Source organism: Myxocyprinus asiaticus, chromosome 1 (assembly GCF_019703515.2).
Source record: "Myxocyprinus asiaticus isolate MX2 ecotype Aquarium Trade chromosome 1, UBuf_Myxa_2, whole genome shotgun sequence".
In the NCBI taxonomy this organism is placed as follows: domain Eukaryota; kingdom Metazoa; phylum Chordata; class Actinopteri; order Cypriniformes; family Catostomidae; genus Myxocyprinus; species Myxocyprinus asiaticus.
In genome coordinates, this window is record NC_059344.1 from 53566224 (window position 1) to 53584242 (window position 18019).

At 36.6% G+C, this 18019-nt stretch overlaps 1 protein-coding gene across 1 annotated transcript; it reads left to right on the forward strand.

Moving 5' to 3' along the window:
• The first annotated feature begins 1857 nt into the window (after window positions 1-1857).
• On the forward strand, window positions 1858-17667 carry LOC127441184 (T-complex protein 1 subunit eta). Its single transcript, XM_051698379.1, has 11 exons — window positions 1858-1932; window positions 2677-2830; window positions 2937-3043; window positions 3323-3501; window positions 3599-3770; window positions 13360-13524; window positions 14754-14942; window positions 16181-16278; window positions 16368-16500; window positions 16636-16842; window positions 17033-17667. The coding sequence occupies exons 1-11, from the start codon at window positions 1927-1929 to the stop codon at window positions 17261-17263; spliced, it is 1641 nt and encodes a 546-aa protein (XP_051554339.1). The 5' UTR covers window positions 1858-1926; the 3' UTR covers window positions 17264-17667.
• The last annotated feature ends 352 nt before the right edge of the window (window positions 17668-18019 follow it).

Consider the following 18019-nt stretch of genomic DNA (forward strand, 5'->3'; position numbering starts at 1 on the left):
TTGAAAATGTACAAGAAAATTACAATAGTTTCACCATTTACAGGTACCTTCCACTTTACAATTATCTCTCAGGTGGCAAAACTAAATTTAACTTTCATATTGGATATTCCTCATTTTAATATGGCCTGTTCCTTTACATAAGGTGGCCTGCGGGGTTAGTTAACTTAGCTCACTTGTTTATTTGTTCACTTGTGGTTGTTTATTAGTCGTGCATGCAATTATTGTATACTGTATATATATATATATATATATATATATATACAGGGTTATAGAGTAATGAAATACATGTAACAGGAATACGTATTTAAAATACAAAATATAAGTAACTGTATTCCACTACAGTTACAATTTAAATAATTGGTAATTAGAATACAGTTACATTCAAAAAGTATTTTGATTACTGAAGAGATTACTTTGCATTTTATTGTCATTTGTTTAATTTAATATTTAATCCTTTCAGATGGAAAACATTTATACATATAAATGATAAGATCCAAATTGCATTTGAACAGCGGTGAAACACTTTCTTATGATGTGTTACATTCATACGAGCAGACAGAGAAGTAAGTTTGAAGTAAGTTTGGAGCAGAAGAAATAGAAATAAGCCTTGTGTAAATTGTCAGCTTTATGCTAAATTAAAATGCTATTTCTAGCCATTTTACATGCACATGTTACCAGGCAAGACCATATTTTTTATCAGGAAAATTCACGGTAGATCATAATTTCTTTTTTCTAGTAAGACCTTTGATATTAGGGCAAAAATCGTATTCTTGATAATTTTTGTATTGTTTTCCTGTAAAAATATCTAAAAATCCTTTAAACAAGATCAATTTGATTTATCTTAGAAACAACACTGCATAAGATATTTAGGTTTGTCAGAGAATGTATTTTTAACATGTGTATTTTGTCTTACTGTACTGGTAGAGTTTTCATAGTCAAAACAAGTGAAAAAATCTACCAGTGCTGAAGAAGTAATCCAAAGTATTTAGAATACGTTACTGACCTTGAGTAATCTAACGGAATATGTTACAAATTACATTTTACAGCATGTATTCTGTAATCTGAAGTGCAATACATTTAAAAAGTAACCCTTCCAACCCTGTGTGTATATATATATATATATATATATATATATATATATATATATATATATATATATATATATATATATATATATAAACACACACACACACATACACTACCGGTCAAAAGTTTTGAAACACTTGACTGAAATGTTTCTCATGATCTTAAAAATCTTTTGATCTAAATGTTTGAAATTATTTTTATAGACAAAAATATAATTGTGCCACCATATTAATTTATTTCATTATAAAATTAAAATGTAATAAAAAAATAAAAAAATAAAAAGTTTTTGAAATTGATGACTTGGACCAAATTATAAAGAAAAGCATCCAATAAGTGCCCAACATAGATTGGAACTCCTTCAATACTGTTTAAAAAGCATCCCAGGGTGATACCTCAAGAAGTTGGTTAAGAAAATGTCAAGAGTACATGTCTGCAAATTCTAGGCAAAGGGTGATTACTTTGAAGATGCTAAAATATAACACAGTTTTGATTTATTTTGGATTTTGTTTAGTCACAACATAATTCCCATAGTTCCATTTATGTTATTCCATAGTTTTGATGACTTTACTATTATTTTAAAATGTGAAGAAAAAAAAATATAATAAAGAATGAGTAAGTGTTTATATATATAGTTTATACTTTAAATAATCGATAACAGCTAATTAATAGCACGTCAAGGCAAAAGTTTACTTTTTTAAGTCATGAAATATATAATAAGAGCGCCCTCTACTGCCCATCGGTGTACAACAAAAGACACGTCTTGTGTTCTAGAGCGTTCCAGAGTCAGACGCTTTGTGTTGACGTCATCCCACCGGCACAGTCCTCCTCTATTCTGCAAACATGATGGTGAGTGTTGTTTCATGCCTGTTTTACCATCAAATCCATCGCCATCTGACGGTTTAACCTCGTTACTATTGCCGGGAGATAAACACTGAGAAAGAATAAAGCATAAACAATATAGCTGAGAGATTATTTCCCCCTTAAATGTCATAATCTTACAAACGTTTTAGTTTGATGCTAGTTAGCTTGGTGGCTAGCGATTCATTCTTCTCTATGAGATTGACGGGTAGCATTCAGAGATTAGCATTTCATAGCGACTTTGAATACGTCTGTACATATAGATATGATTTCACCAGGGTTTTGTTGTTCTGTTTGTTCAGAGTAGTTGTTGAAGTATGCTGAGGGTTTCAGTTTAGCATCTCTCATTACAGTTTAACGGTGGTTCTTAGCCGCCGGTTAACACCCTGTATTGCTCTTCATCTCCCCTGTCTATGTAATGCATGTTCCTGGATAAGTCCCCTTGTTTTCTAGAACAGAGAGCCTTAAGTGTTTTGTGGGTGACATTGTAAAGCGGGTGTAATATGTCTGTTGAATTGAAGTTACTAGAACAGGATCAGTCCTGTATATTGTGGTGTACATACACAGGCCCTTTGTTTGAATGAGCATATACTTATGCCGAACACTATCCATTCACCCTGCATGTTGAGAAATTGACAGCATGCATAACCTTTCCTTTATTCAAGTCATTTTTACAGTGATTATGATATCGATGCAAACAGCTCCATCTAATTCTTGACTCTCTCCCCTCAGCCCACTCCAGTCATCCTCCTGAAGGAGGGCACAGACTCCTCTCAGGGTGTCCCGCAGCTGATCAGCAACATCAATGCCTGCCAGGTCGTGGCAGAGGCAGTGCGGACCACCCTCGGCCCCCGCGGCATGGACAAGCTTGTGGTGGACAACAGAGGTAAGTCTGCATTGGGCACAATGACAGGTAGCTGATTTCACATTTCGTATAACCCTATGCTCCGCCCATCCTAAATGATGTGATTGAGTGTGATGTGTTCTTACAGGCAAAGCCACTATCTCTAATGATGGAGCCACCATTCTGAAACTTTTGGATGTTGTACACCCTGCAGCCAAGACTCTGGTGGACATTGCAAGGTCTCAAGATGCAGAGGTAATATGAATGCTAAATGAACGTTTTTCTGTCTGCACCCTCTTTTGTATATTTAGGGTTCCTGTAGCTCAGGGTTGTGGGTTTGATTCTCAGGGTAAACGTATACTGGCATAATATCTTAAATGCATTTTAAATGGATATGGATAAAATTTAACTGCATATAAAGATTATAAATGTAACAAGTGTATAAATGTGAACAAGCAATGGTCTTGAACTAAATGCGCTAGCAGTCATGAGAGTGGACCAGAATGTACTTCATTCTGTGTCTGCTTTGTTCAGGTTGGAGATGGCACCACCTCAGTGACTCTGCTTGCTGCTGAGTTTCTAAAGCAGTTGAAGACGTACGTGGAGGAGGGGCTTCACCCCCAGACCATCATCAGAGCGTTCCGCATGGCAACCCAGCTTGCTGTTAAAAAGATCAAAGAAATCGCTGTTACGATCAAGAAGGATGACAAGCAGTGAGTCTTGACCCCTTGTACTATTACACAATCATGCAGTAGTATCACTTAAATATCACAGATATAATCATTTGTCCTCTCTTCTCTCCCACCCCAGGGAACAGAGGACTCTGTTGGAGAAGTGTGCGGCAACAGCTCTGAACTCAAAGCTGATCGCGGGGCAGAAGGAGTTCTTCTCCAAGATGGTGGTGGATGCAGTGATGATGCTGGATGATCTGCTGCCTCTGAAGATGATTGGAGTGAAGAAGGTGCAGGGTGGAGCTCTGGAGGTAAGATGGAAAATTCAGAATTTCTTAATTCAAGGGCTTTGTGGCTTTCTAAGAGGAAATTTTAAGCCAAGTGCAAACACTACACGAGTTGCAGTCGGCGCCCTGCGACTCCGTCTTCCTTTCCATTGTGCTGGTGCACACACTACAGGACTGATTGCAGAGTGGGTTTATCAACTACATGACCATTCGTCCCTGACTGAGGCCCTGTGTATGCCTGGTATTAAGATGCATTTTGGATCACAAGTGTACAACAAGCAAGACACATCACCGTTACACCTGGCTGTCTGTCTTGACCACTTGTGTTGGGATTGCGAGGGGAGAGTCTGATTTCAAAACATAATTACGTCTGTGTATTACTGAATAATAATAAAGCGCAAAAAGAAAGTGCTAAAAACCAGCGCACAGTTTTCTAATTATACTTGCATTTAATAAAAGCGCAAACGTGACGTTAAGAGAAGAATTCAGAGTTATTTTAGTGGAATACATATTAACTAAGCTTCTAATATGCATGCTTCTCGTATACAGCTCTGAGAATTCCATTATCAAAATGGTATCTAATCAAATTAGTTCTTAAAACATTTAAACATTTTAATAAGTAAAAAATAAAACAATTACTTTTCAACACACCATTGCATTTTTTAGCAAACTTTTCAGAAAGCACTCTTTATTGAAAAATATTGTTTATTATTATTATTATTTACTCATCTCACGATTTGGTTAGGTTCACAATACTGAACTCCCGGTTCAGTTCACAATTCTTTAAGTCTGAATCAAGAAAAATTATGTTGGAAATGTTTTTTTTTTTTTGTTTGTTTGTTTTTATTTAAAGACATATGCAAAACAGTTCCTCTCCTTTTAAAATGTAGCTGAAAGTACTCCTCTTGAAAGTGCTAAATGATCCCTCAGAGATGAACTGGGGCATAAAATGAGCCCAGAAGAGGGCAATGGTGACACCAATGGGAAATATTAGCTAATAATTGTGCTTTGCTGAAAATACAGAATTATGTTAGATATGCTGCTTACACACTGTCACTGACATTTAAAATAAAATATATATTTTTCTAAAATAATGTTGTCTCTGATTATATCTAAATATTCTTTTCAAAAATACATTTCTAATGGAAGTGCATGCTTATTCAGTTAAATAATAATAATGAAATCAAATCAGACATGACATTTAACATTAGTATTATTTCTCCATAGCATTATGTATAATATTCAACATTATATGTAATAGTTTAATATGACATGATCATTAAACCGCTGTGAACTTAAATTTTCTCTCACGCAGTCAAAGTGGATCACTCTTGCGCGTAAAACGAACATTCAGTACATCATGCTGAAAAGGCACATGGGTGAAGCAGCATATCAAACAACAGAGTGAATGGGCACCGTTGGCTACCGTTGATCACTCTGACAAGCTTTATTGAACTTTCCATAGGATTGAATGGGAGATTGTTGTGAATGCAGTGGTTTTTGGCAAAAAATTCTCAAAAGGAATTGATAATATTCGTACAGGGGCTGTAATGAAGAGTGACATTTTAAAGCATATTTATCTGATGTTTTTTGTAAAAGAAATTCTTAAATTACACAGTAATTTGATTTAAAACTGTGGAGACAGTGAATCAGAATTGAGGCAAACGATGCCTCGATGTGACTTGAAAAGAGAAAAGTGTTGGTTGATGGCAATTACACACTTGATAACATTAGTATAAGTGAACAGAACTGCTCATAACATCTCATAATGCATTCATTATGATGCTGTGAACTAGGGATGCACCGAAATTCCGCCCGCCTGAAATTTTCTGCCGAAAATGCTATTTTTGGTTTTCGTTCAAAAGCGGAAATGCCAAAAATCTTGGCCAGAAATTTAAACAAATCTTGTATTTTAAAATCAAGTAGTGGAGACACTGACATGAAGAAAATGCAGCATTTTATGTGAAAATATGTAAACAGCAGCTAATGTTTAAATAAATATTGATGGCAACAATATTGTGCTTATAATTGAGATGCGCATCTGTGCAGTATGTGTGTCCATGAACGAGCGCAACAACGCAAAAACACTCAATGGAGTTTATGGAAGCACACTGGTGAAATTTAAATTGCAAATGCACATTCTGTTAGTATTTGCATTACCTAGTTTCCTATTAAAGTATACATTCCCCAAAATAATGGAGTGATCACTCTCATATAATAATTATATAATTTTCTTTATTTATCACACATTATACATTTCAATAATTAATTAATTCTTTATTTATCACACATTATACATTTGCACATATACAGTGAAATTCTTCTTTTTCACATATCCCAGCTAGGCTGATATTCAGAGGGGTCTCTTGAATATCAGCACATTAAAGGGGTCATGTCATAAGGAATAACATTTTCCTTGATATTTTGACATGAGGTCTTTCTACTATAAAAACTTATGGTATATTTCAGTACTCAAAACTTAATCCCCAATGCAATAAAAGCATTTATTGAAACCTAGCTGCAGGATTCCTACAGTCATGGAAAACTTGGAAATATCAGGGAATTTTAAAATTGTGATTTCCAGACCTGGAAAAGTCATGGAAATTAATAAAATCTTAAGTATTGTGAAGAGCATTGATTAATGTGCAAAAGTGACTGATATTTATAAACGTTAAGGGTCTTTCACATGACTCGCATCAGCGCTGCAGAATACATTGAAGTCTATGAAGTGACGTCACTTTACACCAAAGTGTTTTTCACACACACGTTTTTGCTTCACCAGTAATGTCTTTGAGAGTACTAAGCAACAAGAAATATTTAAAAACTGTCCAAATTTGTGAAGGGATGTTGAATGTCTCATAATTTCTTTTAAATATTACCTTATCGTTTATGAATATCAGAGACCCCAGTTATTGAATTAAGTTAAATTCACCAAGAAAACGCTTAGACCAAAACATAAACGAGTCCTTTTATTACTTTCTGCTATCAAAGAAACTGCAAACTTTTTTTCTCTCTTCCAAATACACGTTTTCAATGTTTATTGTGCACACCTCTTGCTTTTTTACGTGGCAAACTCGTAAAATCGCCCCTCTGTGATGCTTTCTGCAACTCTTGTCATGTGGAGGGCAATGCAGCATTTGATGCTGGCATTGAATGGAGCGTTGACGCCTCGACTCGACTTCTGAAATGCGCTTTACAATGACGAAAGAACATTATTGAAACTCAAAATTATTATTATTTGTCTATTATTGTGGTCTTTTCTGATAAAAGCCATGCTCAGCAGTTTAAATAGGCTACTGTAGGAAAATGATACCGTAAATGTGCTTTGTTTATAATTCTTATGCTGAAGTCAGTAGATTTGTAGCCATGCAAGTTTTAATAAAGGAGAAGGTAAGGACATTATTGAAACTCACAATTATTGTTGTCTTTTTGGATGAAAAATAATGCTCAGGCTGAAGGAGGACTATAGATCTATTTTGTTCTTTTAATGCTTAAACACTATAAAGTCTCTTGGTAGATTTCAGTCATGAACGACTCAAAATGATTCACTGACTCACTCATAGCACATAAGATGCCCATTTGTCGCCACCTAGGGACATTTCCAGAAGGGGTCACTGAACTAATCAGTTAATAAAATTGAAAAAATTTGTGAAACAGAAGCAAGCCTCACCAAAAACGCTTTTTAATTTGCAGCTAATTCTGCACAGTTGTAAACTTGAATAAGCTTGAATCACTAAAATAACTGGAATTTGTGCTTTTAGTGTATTCTTTAAAAAAAAATATCTCCAGAAAAAATGTTCGTGGACCAGTGATTGTCACCTTTTTCGCCCCTCATGAGTTTGCATCCCTGTAATTTGTTGTGGCATTGCAAGCACAAATCTACAAATTAGAAAAGAAGCAAATTTGTTGTTTTTTCATTACCCATTTAGCGCTCTTGCCACCTGTGACCTCACACAACGTAGCCTACCTGTGTGACTTTTTTTTTTTTGTTGTTGTTGTTTTTTTGTTTTTTTTGCATAGCCGAGTTTCAAACATTACAAGTAAACACACTACTAAAATGGACAGAAAACATGGACAAGTTCTTGGAAAAGGAAAAATATTGCCGATGGTTAGCCTATGTGGGATAGTGGTGTGCCGTAGAATGTTTTAGTCGTAAAAAGTGTGCTTTGGCAGAAAAAAGGTTGGGAAACACTGGTTTAAGGCGTACTTTCAAACTCAGTGCCTCTTTGCTTGACATCATGGGAAAATCAAAAGAAATCAGCCAAGACCTCAGAAAAAAAAAAAGTCTGGTTCATCCTTGGGAGCAATTTCCAAACACCTGAAGGTACCACATTCATCTGTACAAACAATAGTACGCAATTATAAACACCATGGGACCACGCAGCCATCATACCACTCAGGAAGGTGATGCATTCTGTCTCCTAGATATGAACGTTGTTTGGTGTGAAACTGTCAGAATTTTGTGTTAACCTTACCTCTGAACAACTTCACTCACTCAAACTTAACAGCTGCTTCTGGATCATGCACTCACACTAAGTGCGTGAGACGGAGGCTCCTGATTTTCGCCGTCAGGACTTCATTTAAGAGGTTTATTTTAATTCATCAAGAAAAATAAAATGGTCTGATATAAAACTACTTTGAATCGTTGTCACAGTTGCTGGCAGGTTAAAGCTATTGTTAAGCTGCAATTACCATTACTGATGTGATATTTGCAATGAAATCGTGACATTTATGTTAAGTACTCATTGCCAGTACATCGAACTGCTTGTATGTATAATCATAAAACCCAGCAGATACAGTGCAGACATTAGAAAATGTTCATTTTAGAGAAGATTTTCCCCCGTTTAGTTTGAGAAATGATCTTGGATTATGAATGTAGTAAAAATTGAGTTTTTGGCAGACCGCTCTCTGTGAAAACTTGGTTAATATAATTGCACAATGCAAAAATAATACTAGCCACACACTGAAGAGGTGTCGGCACTCACAAGAACATGTAATATTAAATTTTTATTCATTGTCATTTTCACATTGTGTAAAAGCCAGCACTTACAGTTAGCACATGTTGAGGGGAAAACCCATCCAAAACTCTTAAAAACTGCAAACGTTCACCTGAGACATTGGTAAGATATCCCTTAATGCAGCATTATGGAATTAAGATTGAAATCGCGATGCAGCCTTGCATGCCATATCTGCGTTTAAAACTAGAGCCCAGCCGATACCGATTTTAGAGGGGGGAAATTCACCGATTACCGATATGGTGGCTGACATATTTAATTTTTGAGTTGGAATTAAAAGACATTTTCTATGTGGATTTTGCACTGATATGACTATGCAAAGGTACTCAGAAGGCTGCTTTCTTACATATTTTTTTTATCAAAGAACATTTGACATTATTATACATTGTCAACAAATTCTAGAAATGAACAATGAGAAAATAAAGAATAAATAAAAATACAATAAATAGCTTACAAAAACATCAGTACTGTTAGTGTAAGTCGATTGCTGACCATTTAAATAAAGAATAAATAAAATAAAAATCAGTACTGTATGTTTAGTATAAGTCAATTGCTGGCCATTTAAATAAAGAATAAAAATACAATAAATAGCTAAATAAACATCAGTACTGTTTAGTATCTGTCAGATGCTGACAGTTTAAATAATACATTAAAATAAAAAGCTAAATGAACATCAGGGGCCGATTGTACCAGCTATACATACGTTACAATTTAGCCTAGATGTGGCATAAATGGGCACTAAGTCACAATTTACGCTCTACTAAATATTTGAGCGTTGCACCATTCAATTTATGTAGGACGTAACCCTATGTATGAACTAAATATATACGGCAGCCTCCGACCAGGAGTAACTGATGGAATAAAAAAGCAGACTCACTTAATGACATCAATGAGCTCATGTTTTGGTTGACAGGCATCAGTCCTTTTGACATATATGATGGTGTTGGCATTTACACCCTAACCCATTTACGAGAGAGAGAAAAAAATTAAGCGGCTCTTCAGCATGAAACCGATCTAATGGTGCAGTTTTTAGGGTGCATCACCCGGTGTCAAGTTTCAGCACATTCAAAATATATATATATATATATATATATTAAAGTGAATGTCTATTTTTCCAGCCTGTTGTATTAGTATTTATCACCCCTCATTTATTTTAGATACAGTTCCTATATATTATTATTTACACAGGGCAAATATACTGTTTATTAAATCTACTTTTATTACGTATCCTGTTTTAATGTCTGGAAAATCAGACTTCTAAAATTACATTTTATAAATGCAACGACTGGAATTGTTTGGTTGAAGGGGGTACCAAACTGTGAATCCTGAACAAAACATTTAGGTGAATACATGTTTACACATTAGCTTCCACTCAGCTGACAACAATGAAAGTAGCTACGTGGTAAGCTAGTTAGCTATAAGTTCGTTGTCACAGAGAATAAAAGATGGACATTATTTTCCAGCATTGTGTCTCACCAACTAGGCAACAGCAAAGTGTGAAATCAACACTCACCACATACAATCCACCACTGCACCGTTGTCTGCTGAGCTGCAAAAAGATGTTCTGATGTTTATATTTCAATCTGCTTCATTACTGACTGCACTGACAAACTATAGCTGGCTAACAGCAAACAGATGTGATCAACATGAGTGACATGGTTGTCAGGGACAGGGTTAATGTTATATTAGTTATATAAAATGATGGGGTAATTTTTTATTAACTTTCCAGTATGTATTTCACAAACTAGTTAGCAATTTAATGAGAAGAGATCGCTCAAATCCACACCATTTAACTCCGCCCTGTCTGCAGAGCCACCGTCAGCTCAGAGTCAGCTCTGTAAACAATGGTGTCGGAGCACGCTCTGCTGGACAAACTACGCTATGACACCAATCCTAAAGTATTGTTTTCTGCATTATATGTTCTGAAAAAAAGTTTTAATATTGGCACATATCGGTAAAATATACACCGATATATCGGTCGGGCACTATTTAAAACAATCTGTGTTGACAGCTTTAGTTGGTAATGCACGAGCTAATGCCACAATCTAGTGTCCGTGTGTGGGAAAACACTGAGATGACAGCATCAATATGAGATGAACCGATGTTTATCACACTGTTCGCTGTCCCCCAATTTGCTTGGTACATTTTCCTGCTTTTTTGTGCTTAGCCGATCACATGCCTGTTCAGTATATACATGTTAGACAGATGGATAGATAATTATTCCAAGGTCTAATAAAAATTTGTATATATTAAAAAAAAAAGCATTTTCGGTTTTTGGCCCAGTGTCTCCAGAAGTTTCGTTTTGGCCAAAAAATTTCATTTTGGTGCATCACTACTGTGAAATGAATTTACTATCACCTTTACTAAGATCTGAATCAATACGTAAATGAATTAATGTTATCAGCTTTAATTTACCTTGAAGCAAATGTAGGTGTCCTTGCTGATGTTTTACGTTCATTTGAGAATGATGGCTGACACAGTTTAATCTTTTGCATGCTTTTCTCAAGATTTATTTAATGATTTAAAAAAAATGAAAGAAAAAACTGTGTATCCTCTCTAAATACCTGGTGTCACTATTACAAGTGACCCAGCAACAACGTTTTTTTACATTTGTGGATTATTTCTTTAAAATTCTGCTTAAAACTACTCAAACACACTAGGGCTGGACGATATGTAAAAAATATTTTAGCGATAATTGCCTTAAAAAAATATAGCGATATCCAATTGCATCGTCAGTTTTTTTGCTTCATTGATTTTGCTTTAAAAATGTAATTAATTTATTGAAACAGGAAAAACAAACAAAATACATTTCTAAATTCAAATTGCACTTTAAACGAAAAAAGCAATAAAATAATTAAGTGATCAAAAAATCGTATTTAACCACCTCCCCAAATCCAAACATTTACCGTCTCCAACGGCTCCATTTGCATTAGGAATCCGTCAACAACAGAGAGAAAATTACTAATAGCCTACTTATTAAAAACTAAAGACAATTATAAATGTAAAGACAATAATAATCATAATAAATAAACCTAATAAAATCCCTTGTGTTCCTAAAATAATGCTGCCAGATGTGTTCTTATCGAATTTGCATTTGTATTACATTTTGGTGATGCAGTTAATACTGCCTAAAAAAAAAAAAAAAGAACTCAATTTTAGGTTCGAGGTGAACGTGTCTTGTATTACTTTATGATTGTGGCAGGGCGGAGGGCAGGGCCGTGATTCCGCACACCCGGCCCCTAATTAGGCTGTTTAAGCCCGAGAGGGATAAAGGCGACCGGAGATGGCAGTGCGACAGAGAGAGAGTGTTACGGGCAGCTGCCCAGCATGTGTTTGTCTTTTCATTTAAGTTTGTTATTAAACTATTATTTATATTGTCAAGCCGGTTCTCACCGCCTCCTTTCCATTGAACTGTGTTACAATAATTTAATTACTTTCATCTTTGTTTCTTTAATACAAAGATATATATTACTGAACCTGCAGAGTTGAGTTCACAATGCATGCTAACCACGTGGAAATAAATCTAACTAAACTCAAAGCACCTCCCGAGATGACCGGAGATAATTTGAAGCATTCTCATAGACGACATTATACTTGCAATCAGTTTTCAGACAAATGAAACATAGAAAAAAAGAGTGAAAACTCTTTACATGCACTTGTTCCACGAGACAAACAGTGAATCAGACACTAGCATTGACAGCTTTTCTTTTGTCTGTTCTTAAAAATATAATAAAGTGTGTTTCTTCAAGCGCATGTCTTTGTGACTAACAGCATTTCTTGTCGTGTCACTCCGAGACGTCTTGCAGGTCGCCCGTCCGCCCGCGGGTATATAAGCAAAATTACCCACGCATGAAATACATGTGGACGGGGAGCTTGCGAACTGGATTCAGCCTCGTCTCATATTGCGGGTGGTGGATGCTAGTTTCACACCCTGGCCGCTGTTTGATATTTTGCGACTTCCCAGATCCATGGTTTTGCCATTTCCTGATATTGTCGATCATCATCTGTTTGGCATCGGGATCTTTTTAAGACATCGTCGATATCCGATTACATCGTCATATCGCCCAGCTCTAAAACACACATTACTCCCAAAGACTCTCAATGCTTTTAAGAGAAGTGGTGCGTGGTAACATTTGCTAAGATAGGATTGGTCCGAAATGCTTTTAAGGCAGGGCTTATCGCAGGTTCAATTAAACAAAAACAAAAAAAGCACATGACATGTTCTTGAAAAATGTCTAACGCAAACGATCGGAAAGATGTAGGTAAATTTGCACCAGATTGCAAGAAACTGCATGTTGATTGATCTTAACTGTCTGAATGGGAATTAGCTGTCGGCTTCAAAAGTAGGTGAAGCTCCAGGTAGCAGCCGTTAAGAAGTTTTCCGGAAAGTTGGCCATGGTGAGCTGTTATGAACCACCGAAACAAACTCAAAAACACCTTTTGTTGTGGCCAGATTTAATTTGAAATGGCCTCACATCCATTCATTCTTCCATTTCAAATTATGTGTGCACAGGCCTTGATGCTGTCATTTGAGAACGTAATGTATTTTCAAGACTGCATCAATTGTAGATTTTGTCCTTATCTTATTTGTACTACAGGAATCTCAGCTGGTGGCTGGTGTGGCTTTTAAGAAGACCTTCTCCTATGCTGGCTTTGAGATGCAGCCCAAGCGCTACATGAACCCAAAGATTGCTCTGCTCAATATTGAGCTGGAGTTGAAGGCAGAGAAGGACAATGCAGAGGTCCGCGTCAATTCTGTGGAGGTCAGTACTGCTCTTCACAGTCACAAGTTATCAAGCTCAGTAATCCTGCCCATAATCCTGAAAGACCCCATGATATTTCTTGATGAGTGCAAGTTTTCTTTATTGGTTTGATGTATTTCTTTTTGAAACAGGAATTTGACGTGGAAATGTTTTTTATTTTTTTTCTCTCTCAATACTAACTTTGATTTGTTAGTTGCTATTGCTAGTCAGAACCAGGTCGTATTAGGGGGAGGAACATTTCTCAGTCTAGAGGGCATTTTATTGACAAAAATTTGTATATGGCCCTGAGTAAAAGTTAAATCATCAGTATTTTTTATTTTTATGTTTTCCAGGTGGAGAAAGACTAATTTTTAGATCCATGTATCTTGTAGAAATAAATGTGGTCAACTTGTATAAGTGCACTAGCATAAAGATGGCCTCAAAGCTAACACTAAAGGACTAAAAGCCACAAACCCCAATTTTGATCCCTTGGGGTCCTGAAGTCATTCCTGTAGACTTAAATGGCCAAATGATGAAAGATATTGTAATTTCTGTTACTTTAACATTTTGGCAAGACGTTTTGTCTGTGCTGTAGGATGAATATAATTTGCTCTAGATATGTAAGGGTCTGTTGTATATCAGATGTCTGATTTTAATGATAGGATTTTTGTATTTAATTTACAGAGTGTAATTGAGTTAAAGGTGCACGCAGTAATTTTTTCCCCATTAAAAAAGTTTTACTCACATGGGATAAGGACTCTAGTCATATCAGTTACTTTATAAAAGCTGTTTTATTCTACATGGGGCAGGGGCGCTCTCATGGGGGCTGCCATTTTAGAATCACATGACCAGCTGAACATAACTCGTTTAATCTCAGTAATCGTGTTGTTATTGGACACTTTCATTTTTGGATTAATCACAGCTGATTGTGAATCGTGAATTTTTGTACAATGGCATCTGTAACTAAAAACGATTGATTTAGAATTATGCTGCATCCACAATACTAGGTGTCACTGTAAGTCCAAGATGACATGATAAAAAGTTTACAGAGTGTACCTTTATGTTAATTTGGTATCATCTAATTTATGTAGTCTCTGCAACCTATCCAGTGGAACTGATCAGAACAAGTTATTTTTGTGATCTTTCAATGAATCTTTAATGAATGGACACTTACGTTTTCAGTAACAGATACAGTTACTGTGTTAGTTAACTGAAGTGTTTTCTTTCTTATGTCTCGTGTTTGCCTGTAGGACTATCAAGCCATTGTGGATGCTGAATGGAATATCCTTTACGATAAGCTGGAGAAGATCTACAAATCTGGGGCTAAAGTAGTGCTGTCCAAGCTGCCCATCGGAGATGTGGCCACGCAATACTTTGCAGACAGAGATCTGTTCTGTGCCGGTCGTGTTGTAGAGGAAGATCTCAAGAGAACTATGATGGTATGACAGCCTGTTATTCTTTGGTTTGCCTTGTCATTAGCTTTGACTGTGTATTAATACTTCTACTTCTCATAGTTCAGTACTTAAATCAGGGCTACTCAACTTAGGAAAGGTCAAGGGCCTTCATGCCATCCCAGATGTGTATAACTTTCTTCTGCTGAATACAAATGATTTTTTTTAGAAAAAAAATATCAGCTCTGTGGATGAGACCGATCAATATTTAAGTCCTTGGCTTTTGTACTATAAATCTCCACGTTCACTTTCAGATGTGAAAGTGAAACTAAACAGGCACCAAAAGTGACTTACAGATGTGAGTCAAAGTGGAGATTTAAAGTTCTGGCCAACATTCACATGCACTGTATGGACCAACTAAAAATCTTTTGTGTTCAGCAGAAGTAAGTAAGTCACATATATCTGGGATGGCATGAGGGTGAGTAAATGAGAGAATTTTCATTTTTGGGTGGACTATCCCTTTTAGTAATTATTTTAAACATAAGGGGTGTAACAGTTTGATTTTCTGATATAGATCAGTTCTGTCGTCACTGTGATCGTCAACTAACAAACACCATAGTGTTCAACATCACATACACCAGAGATGTGATCATAAACAGGTGATATATCCAATTTTAGCACCAAAATTCAAGAGTTTGCACAGATTTGCGCCATGTTGAGTGACTCAAGTGAGTTTGCGAGCATGCATGTTTGATTGACCGACCGCGCCTGAGCGCACATATACTGTGTATGAACGTTAGCACTGACCGAACGCCGCTCTCATGACATCAGCCATGCTCCGATATTATTTGTTTTATTTATTTGTAACATCCTCTTGCAGTTGAATTCTCTCTCTAACGTGATTCAGCAATGTAGAGAACTAGCTTAAATCCTCATGAAAATGATCACCTCATAATTCATACAGATTTGATAGGCTGCAGATAAATATATTTCTAATGATGATATCATAGCATGGGCCGCAAAAGATCGCTCGGGCCGCATGTGGCCCGCGGTCCACATGTTGAGGAGTGCTGACTTAAATGTTATTCAGGTGTTATTACTTAAAGGTTATTCAGGGAAACATTTAGTTAATTCTGCATTATTTGTAGTGCTTTGAATAATGCATGTTAATGCCTTGTATTTGTTACATCATGCCCATGCCTGTAATATTTCTTTTAATAATGTCTTGAGTGATTTGAATATTTGAATACATGAAGTGTTCTAAGCAGCTGTAATGTGTCCTTCAGGCCTGTGGTGGCTCTATTCAGACCAGTGTTGGTGCCCTGACTGATGATGTGCTTGGACAGTGTGAGCTGTTTGAAGAAGTGCAGGTTGGAGGAGAGAGGTAAGACTTTACTACTCAGGATGTAATTGTGCCCATAAAACATACAGTTTTTAGTCTGTTTAAACATTGTGTATGTGTTCTCTACATAGATACAACTTCTTTAAAGGCTGCCCAAAGGCAAAGACCTGCACCATCATACTAAGAGGCGGTGCCGAGCAGTTCATGGAGGAGACAGAGCGCTCGTTGCATGATGGCATCATGATTGTACGCAGGGCTATCAAGGTGGGTTACATTTCCTCTTACTGTGTTACAGTATACTATTTATTGTTTGCATTTAGTTGTTTCACAAGGTATTGAGTTAAACAGGTCATATATTTCTTGCACATTCTGGAATTAACTTATTTTTCTCCATCACAGAATGACTCCATTGTTGCTGGAGGTGGAGCTATAGAGATGGAGCTGTCAAAATATCTGAGGGATTACTCTAGAACAATTCCAGGGAAGCAGCAGTTACTGATTGGAGCCTATGCCAAAGCCCTGGAGATCATTCCCAGACAGCTGTGCGACAACGCAGGCTTTGATGCTACCAATATCCTAAACAAACTAAGGGCCAAGCATGCACAGGTAGATGTACACACACAATACACATGACACATTTGATCTTGGCTGTGGAAGGCTGTAAAGAATGTTTTGATACTTTTTGTATTTAATCATTAAATCATGCTTATTCCTATTTTATCACTGCTTTAAATAAAAATATAATTGTGTTTTAAGGAGGCAGTGTGCATAATATCACACTCTTTTCCCCTCTTAGGGTGGTATGTGGTATGGTGTAGACGTGAATAATGAAGACATAGCAGACAACTTTCAGGCGTGTGTATGGGAGCCCTCTGTTGTGCGCATCAATGCCCTGACCGCTGCCTCTGAGGCTGCATGCCTCATCCTGTCAGTGGATGAGACCATCAAGAACCCTCGCTCCAGTGCTGACGCTCCAGCGGCACCTGCAGGCAGAGGCAGAGGTCGTGGTAGACCACATGCCCACTAAACAACATCTTCAACAGGGTCTTGGGCAGAGCCTCTGGACTTTCAGGAGGTCAAAGCAAATGCTGGCTCTTTAGGGCCTTGACTTGCCTCCTTGACCTGTTTTGTTACTCCATGGTCCCACTAATTCCAAGCAATTGTGTGTGTTTGTAAAGGCTAAAGCAGAATAAAATGTCATTTTTGTTTTGTTTAATTATGCCAGATCAATGGAGATTGAAGGATCTGTTGGATATTGAATATTGTTTTGTGATAGTCTGAAAACACACACAAACATTTACAAAGAATGATGATGGGTTTGTAGATCTGTATTAGCACTGATATGCAAGCACTCTGTTGAGATACGTTCCTGTGTTGTTCATTCGTGGAACTATTTATTGGACCATTAAAATCAGTACTTTTGCTCTTCAATTCTGTGTGCAGTATTGTTTTCTGTTCAACATTGTAATTTCACATTTCGTTAGTCTCGAGAGGCTCTTGGCTGCATATGGGAGGTAAGGGCTATGAGGATTAGTATACATGTACAAATATTTTCTGGGTATGCAAGTATTACAGTAAGAATTGTAGGAGTAAAATCCTCCAACATTGTGAAAGTTCAGGGCCTACCATAATTCCAAGATTATCATGTAATTTACCCCTATCTTGCTTCACAAATGTCAGAATGAACATCCTTGAAGTAATTCCTTTGGTTTTCTTAACTCCTCGATAGGTGGGAATCCAACAACAGCTACAGTTGCAATCAAAATTATTCAACCCCCCCTGA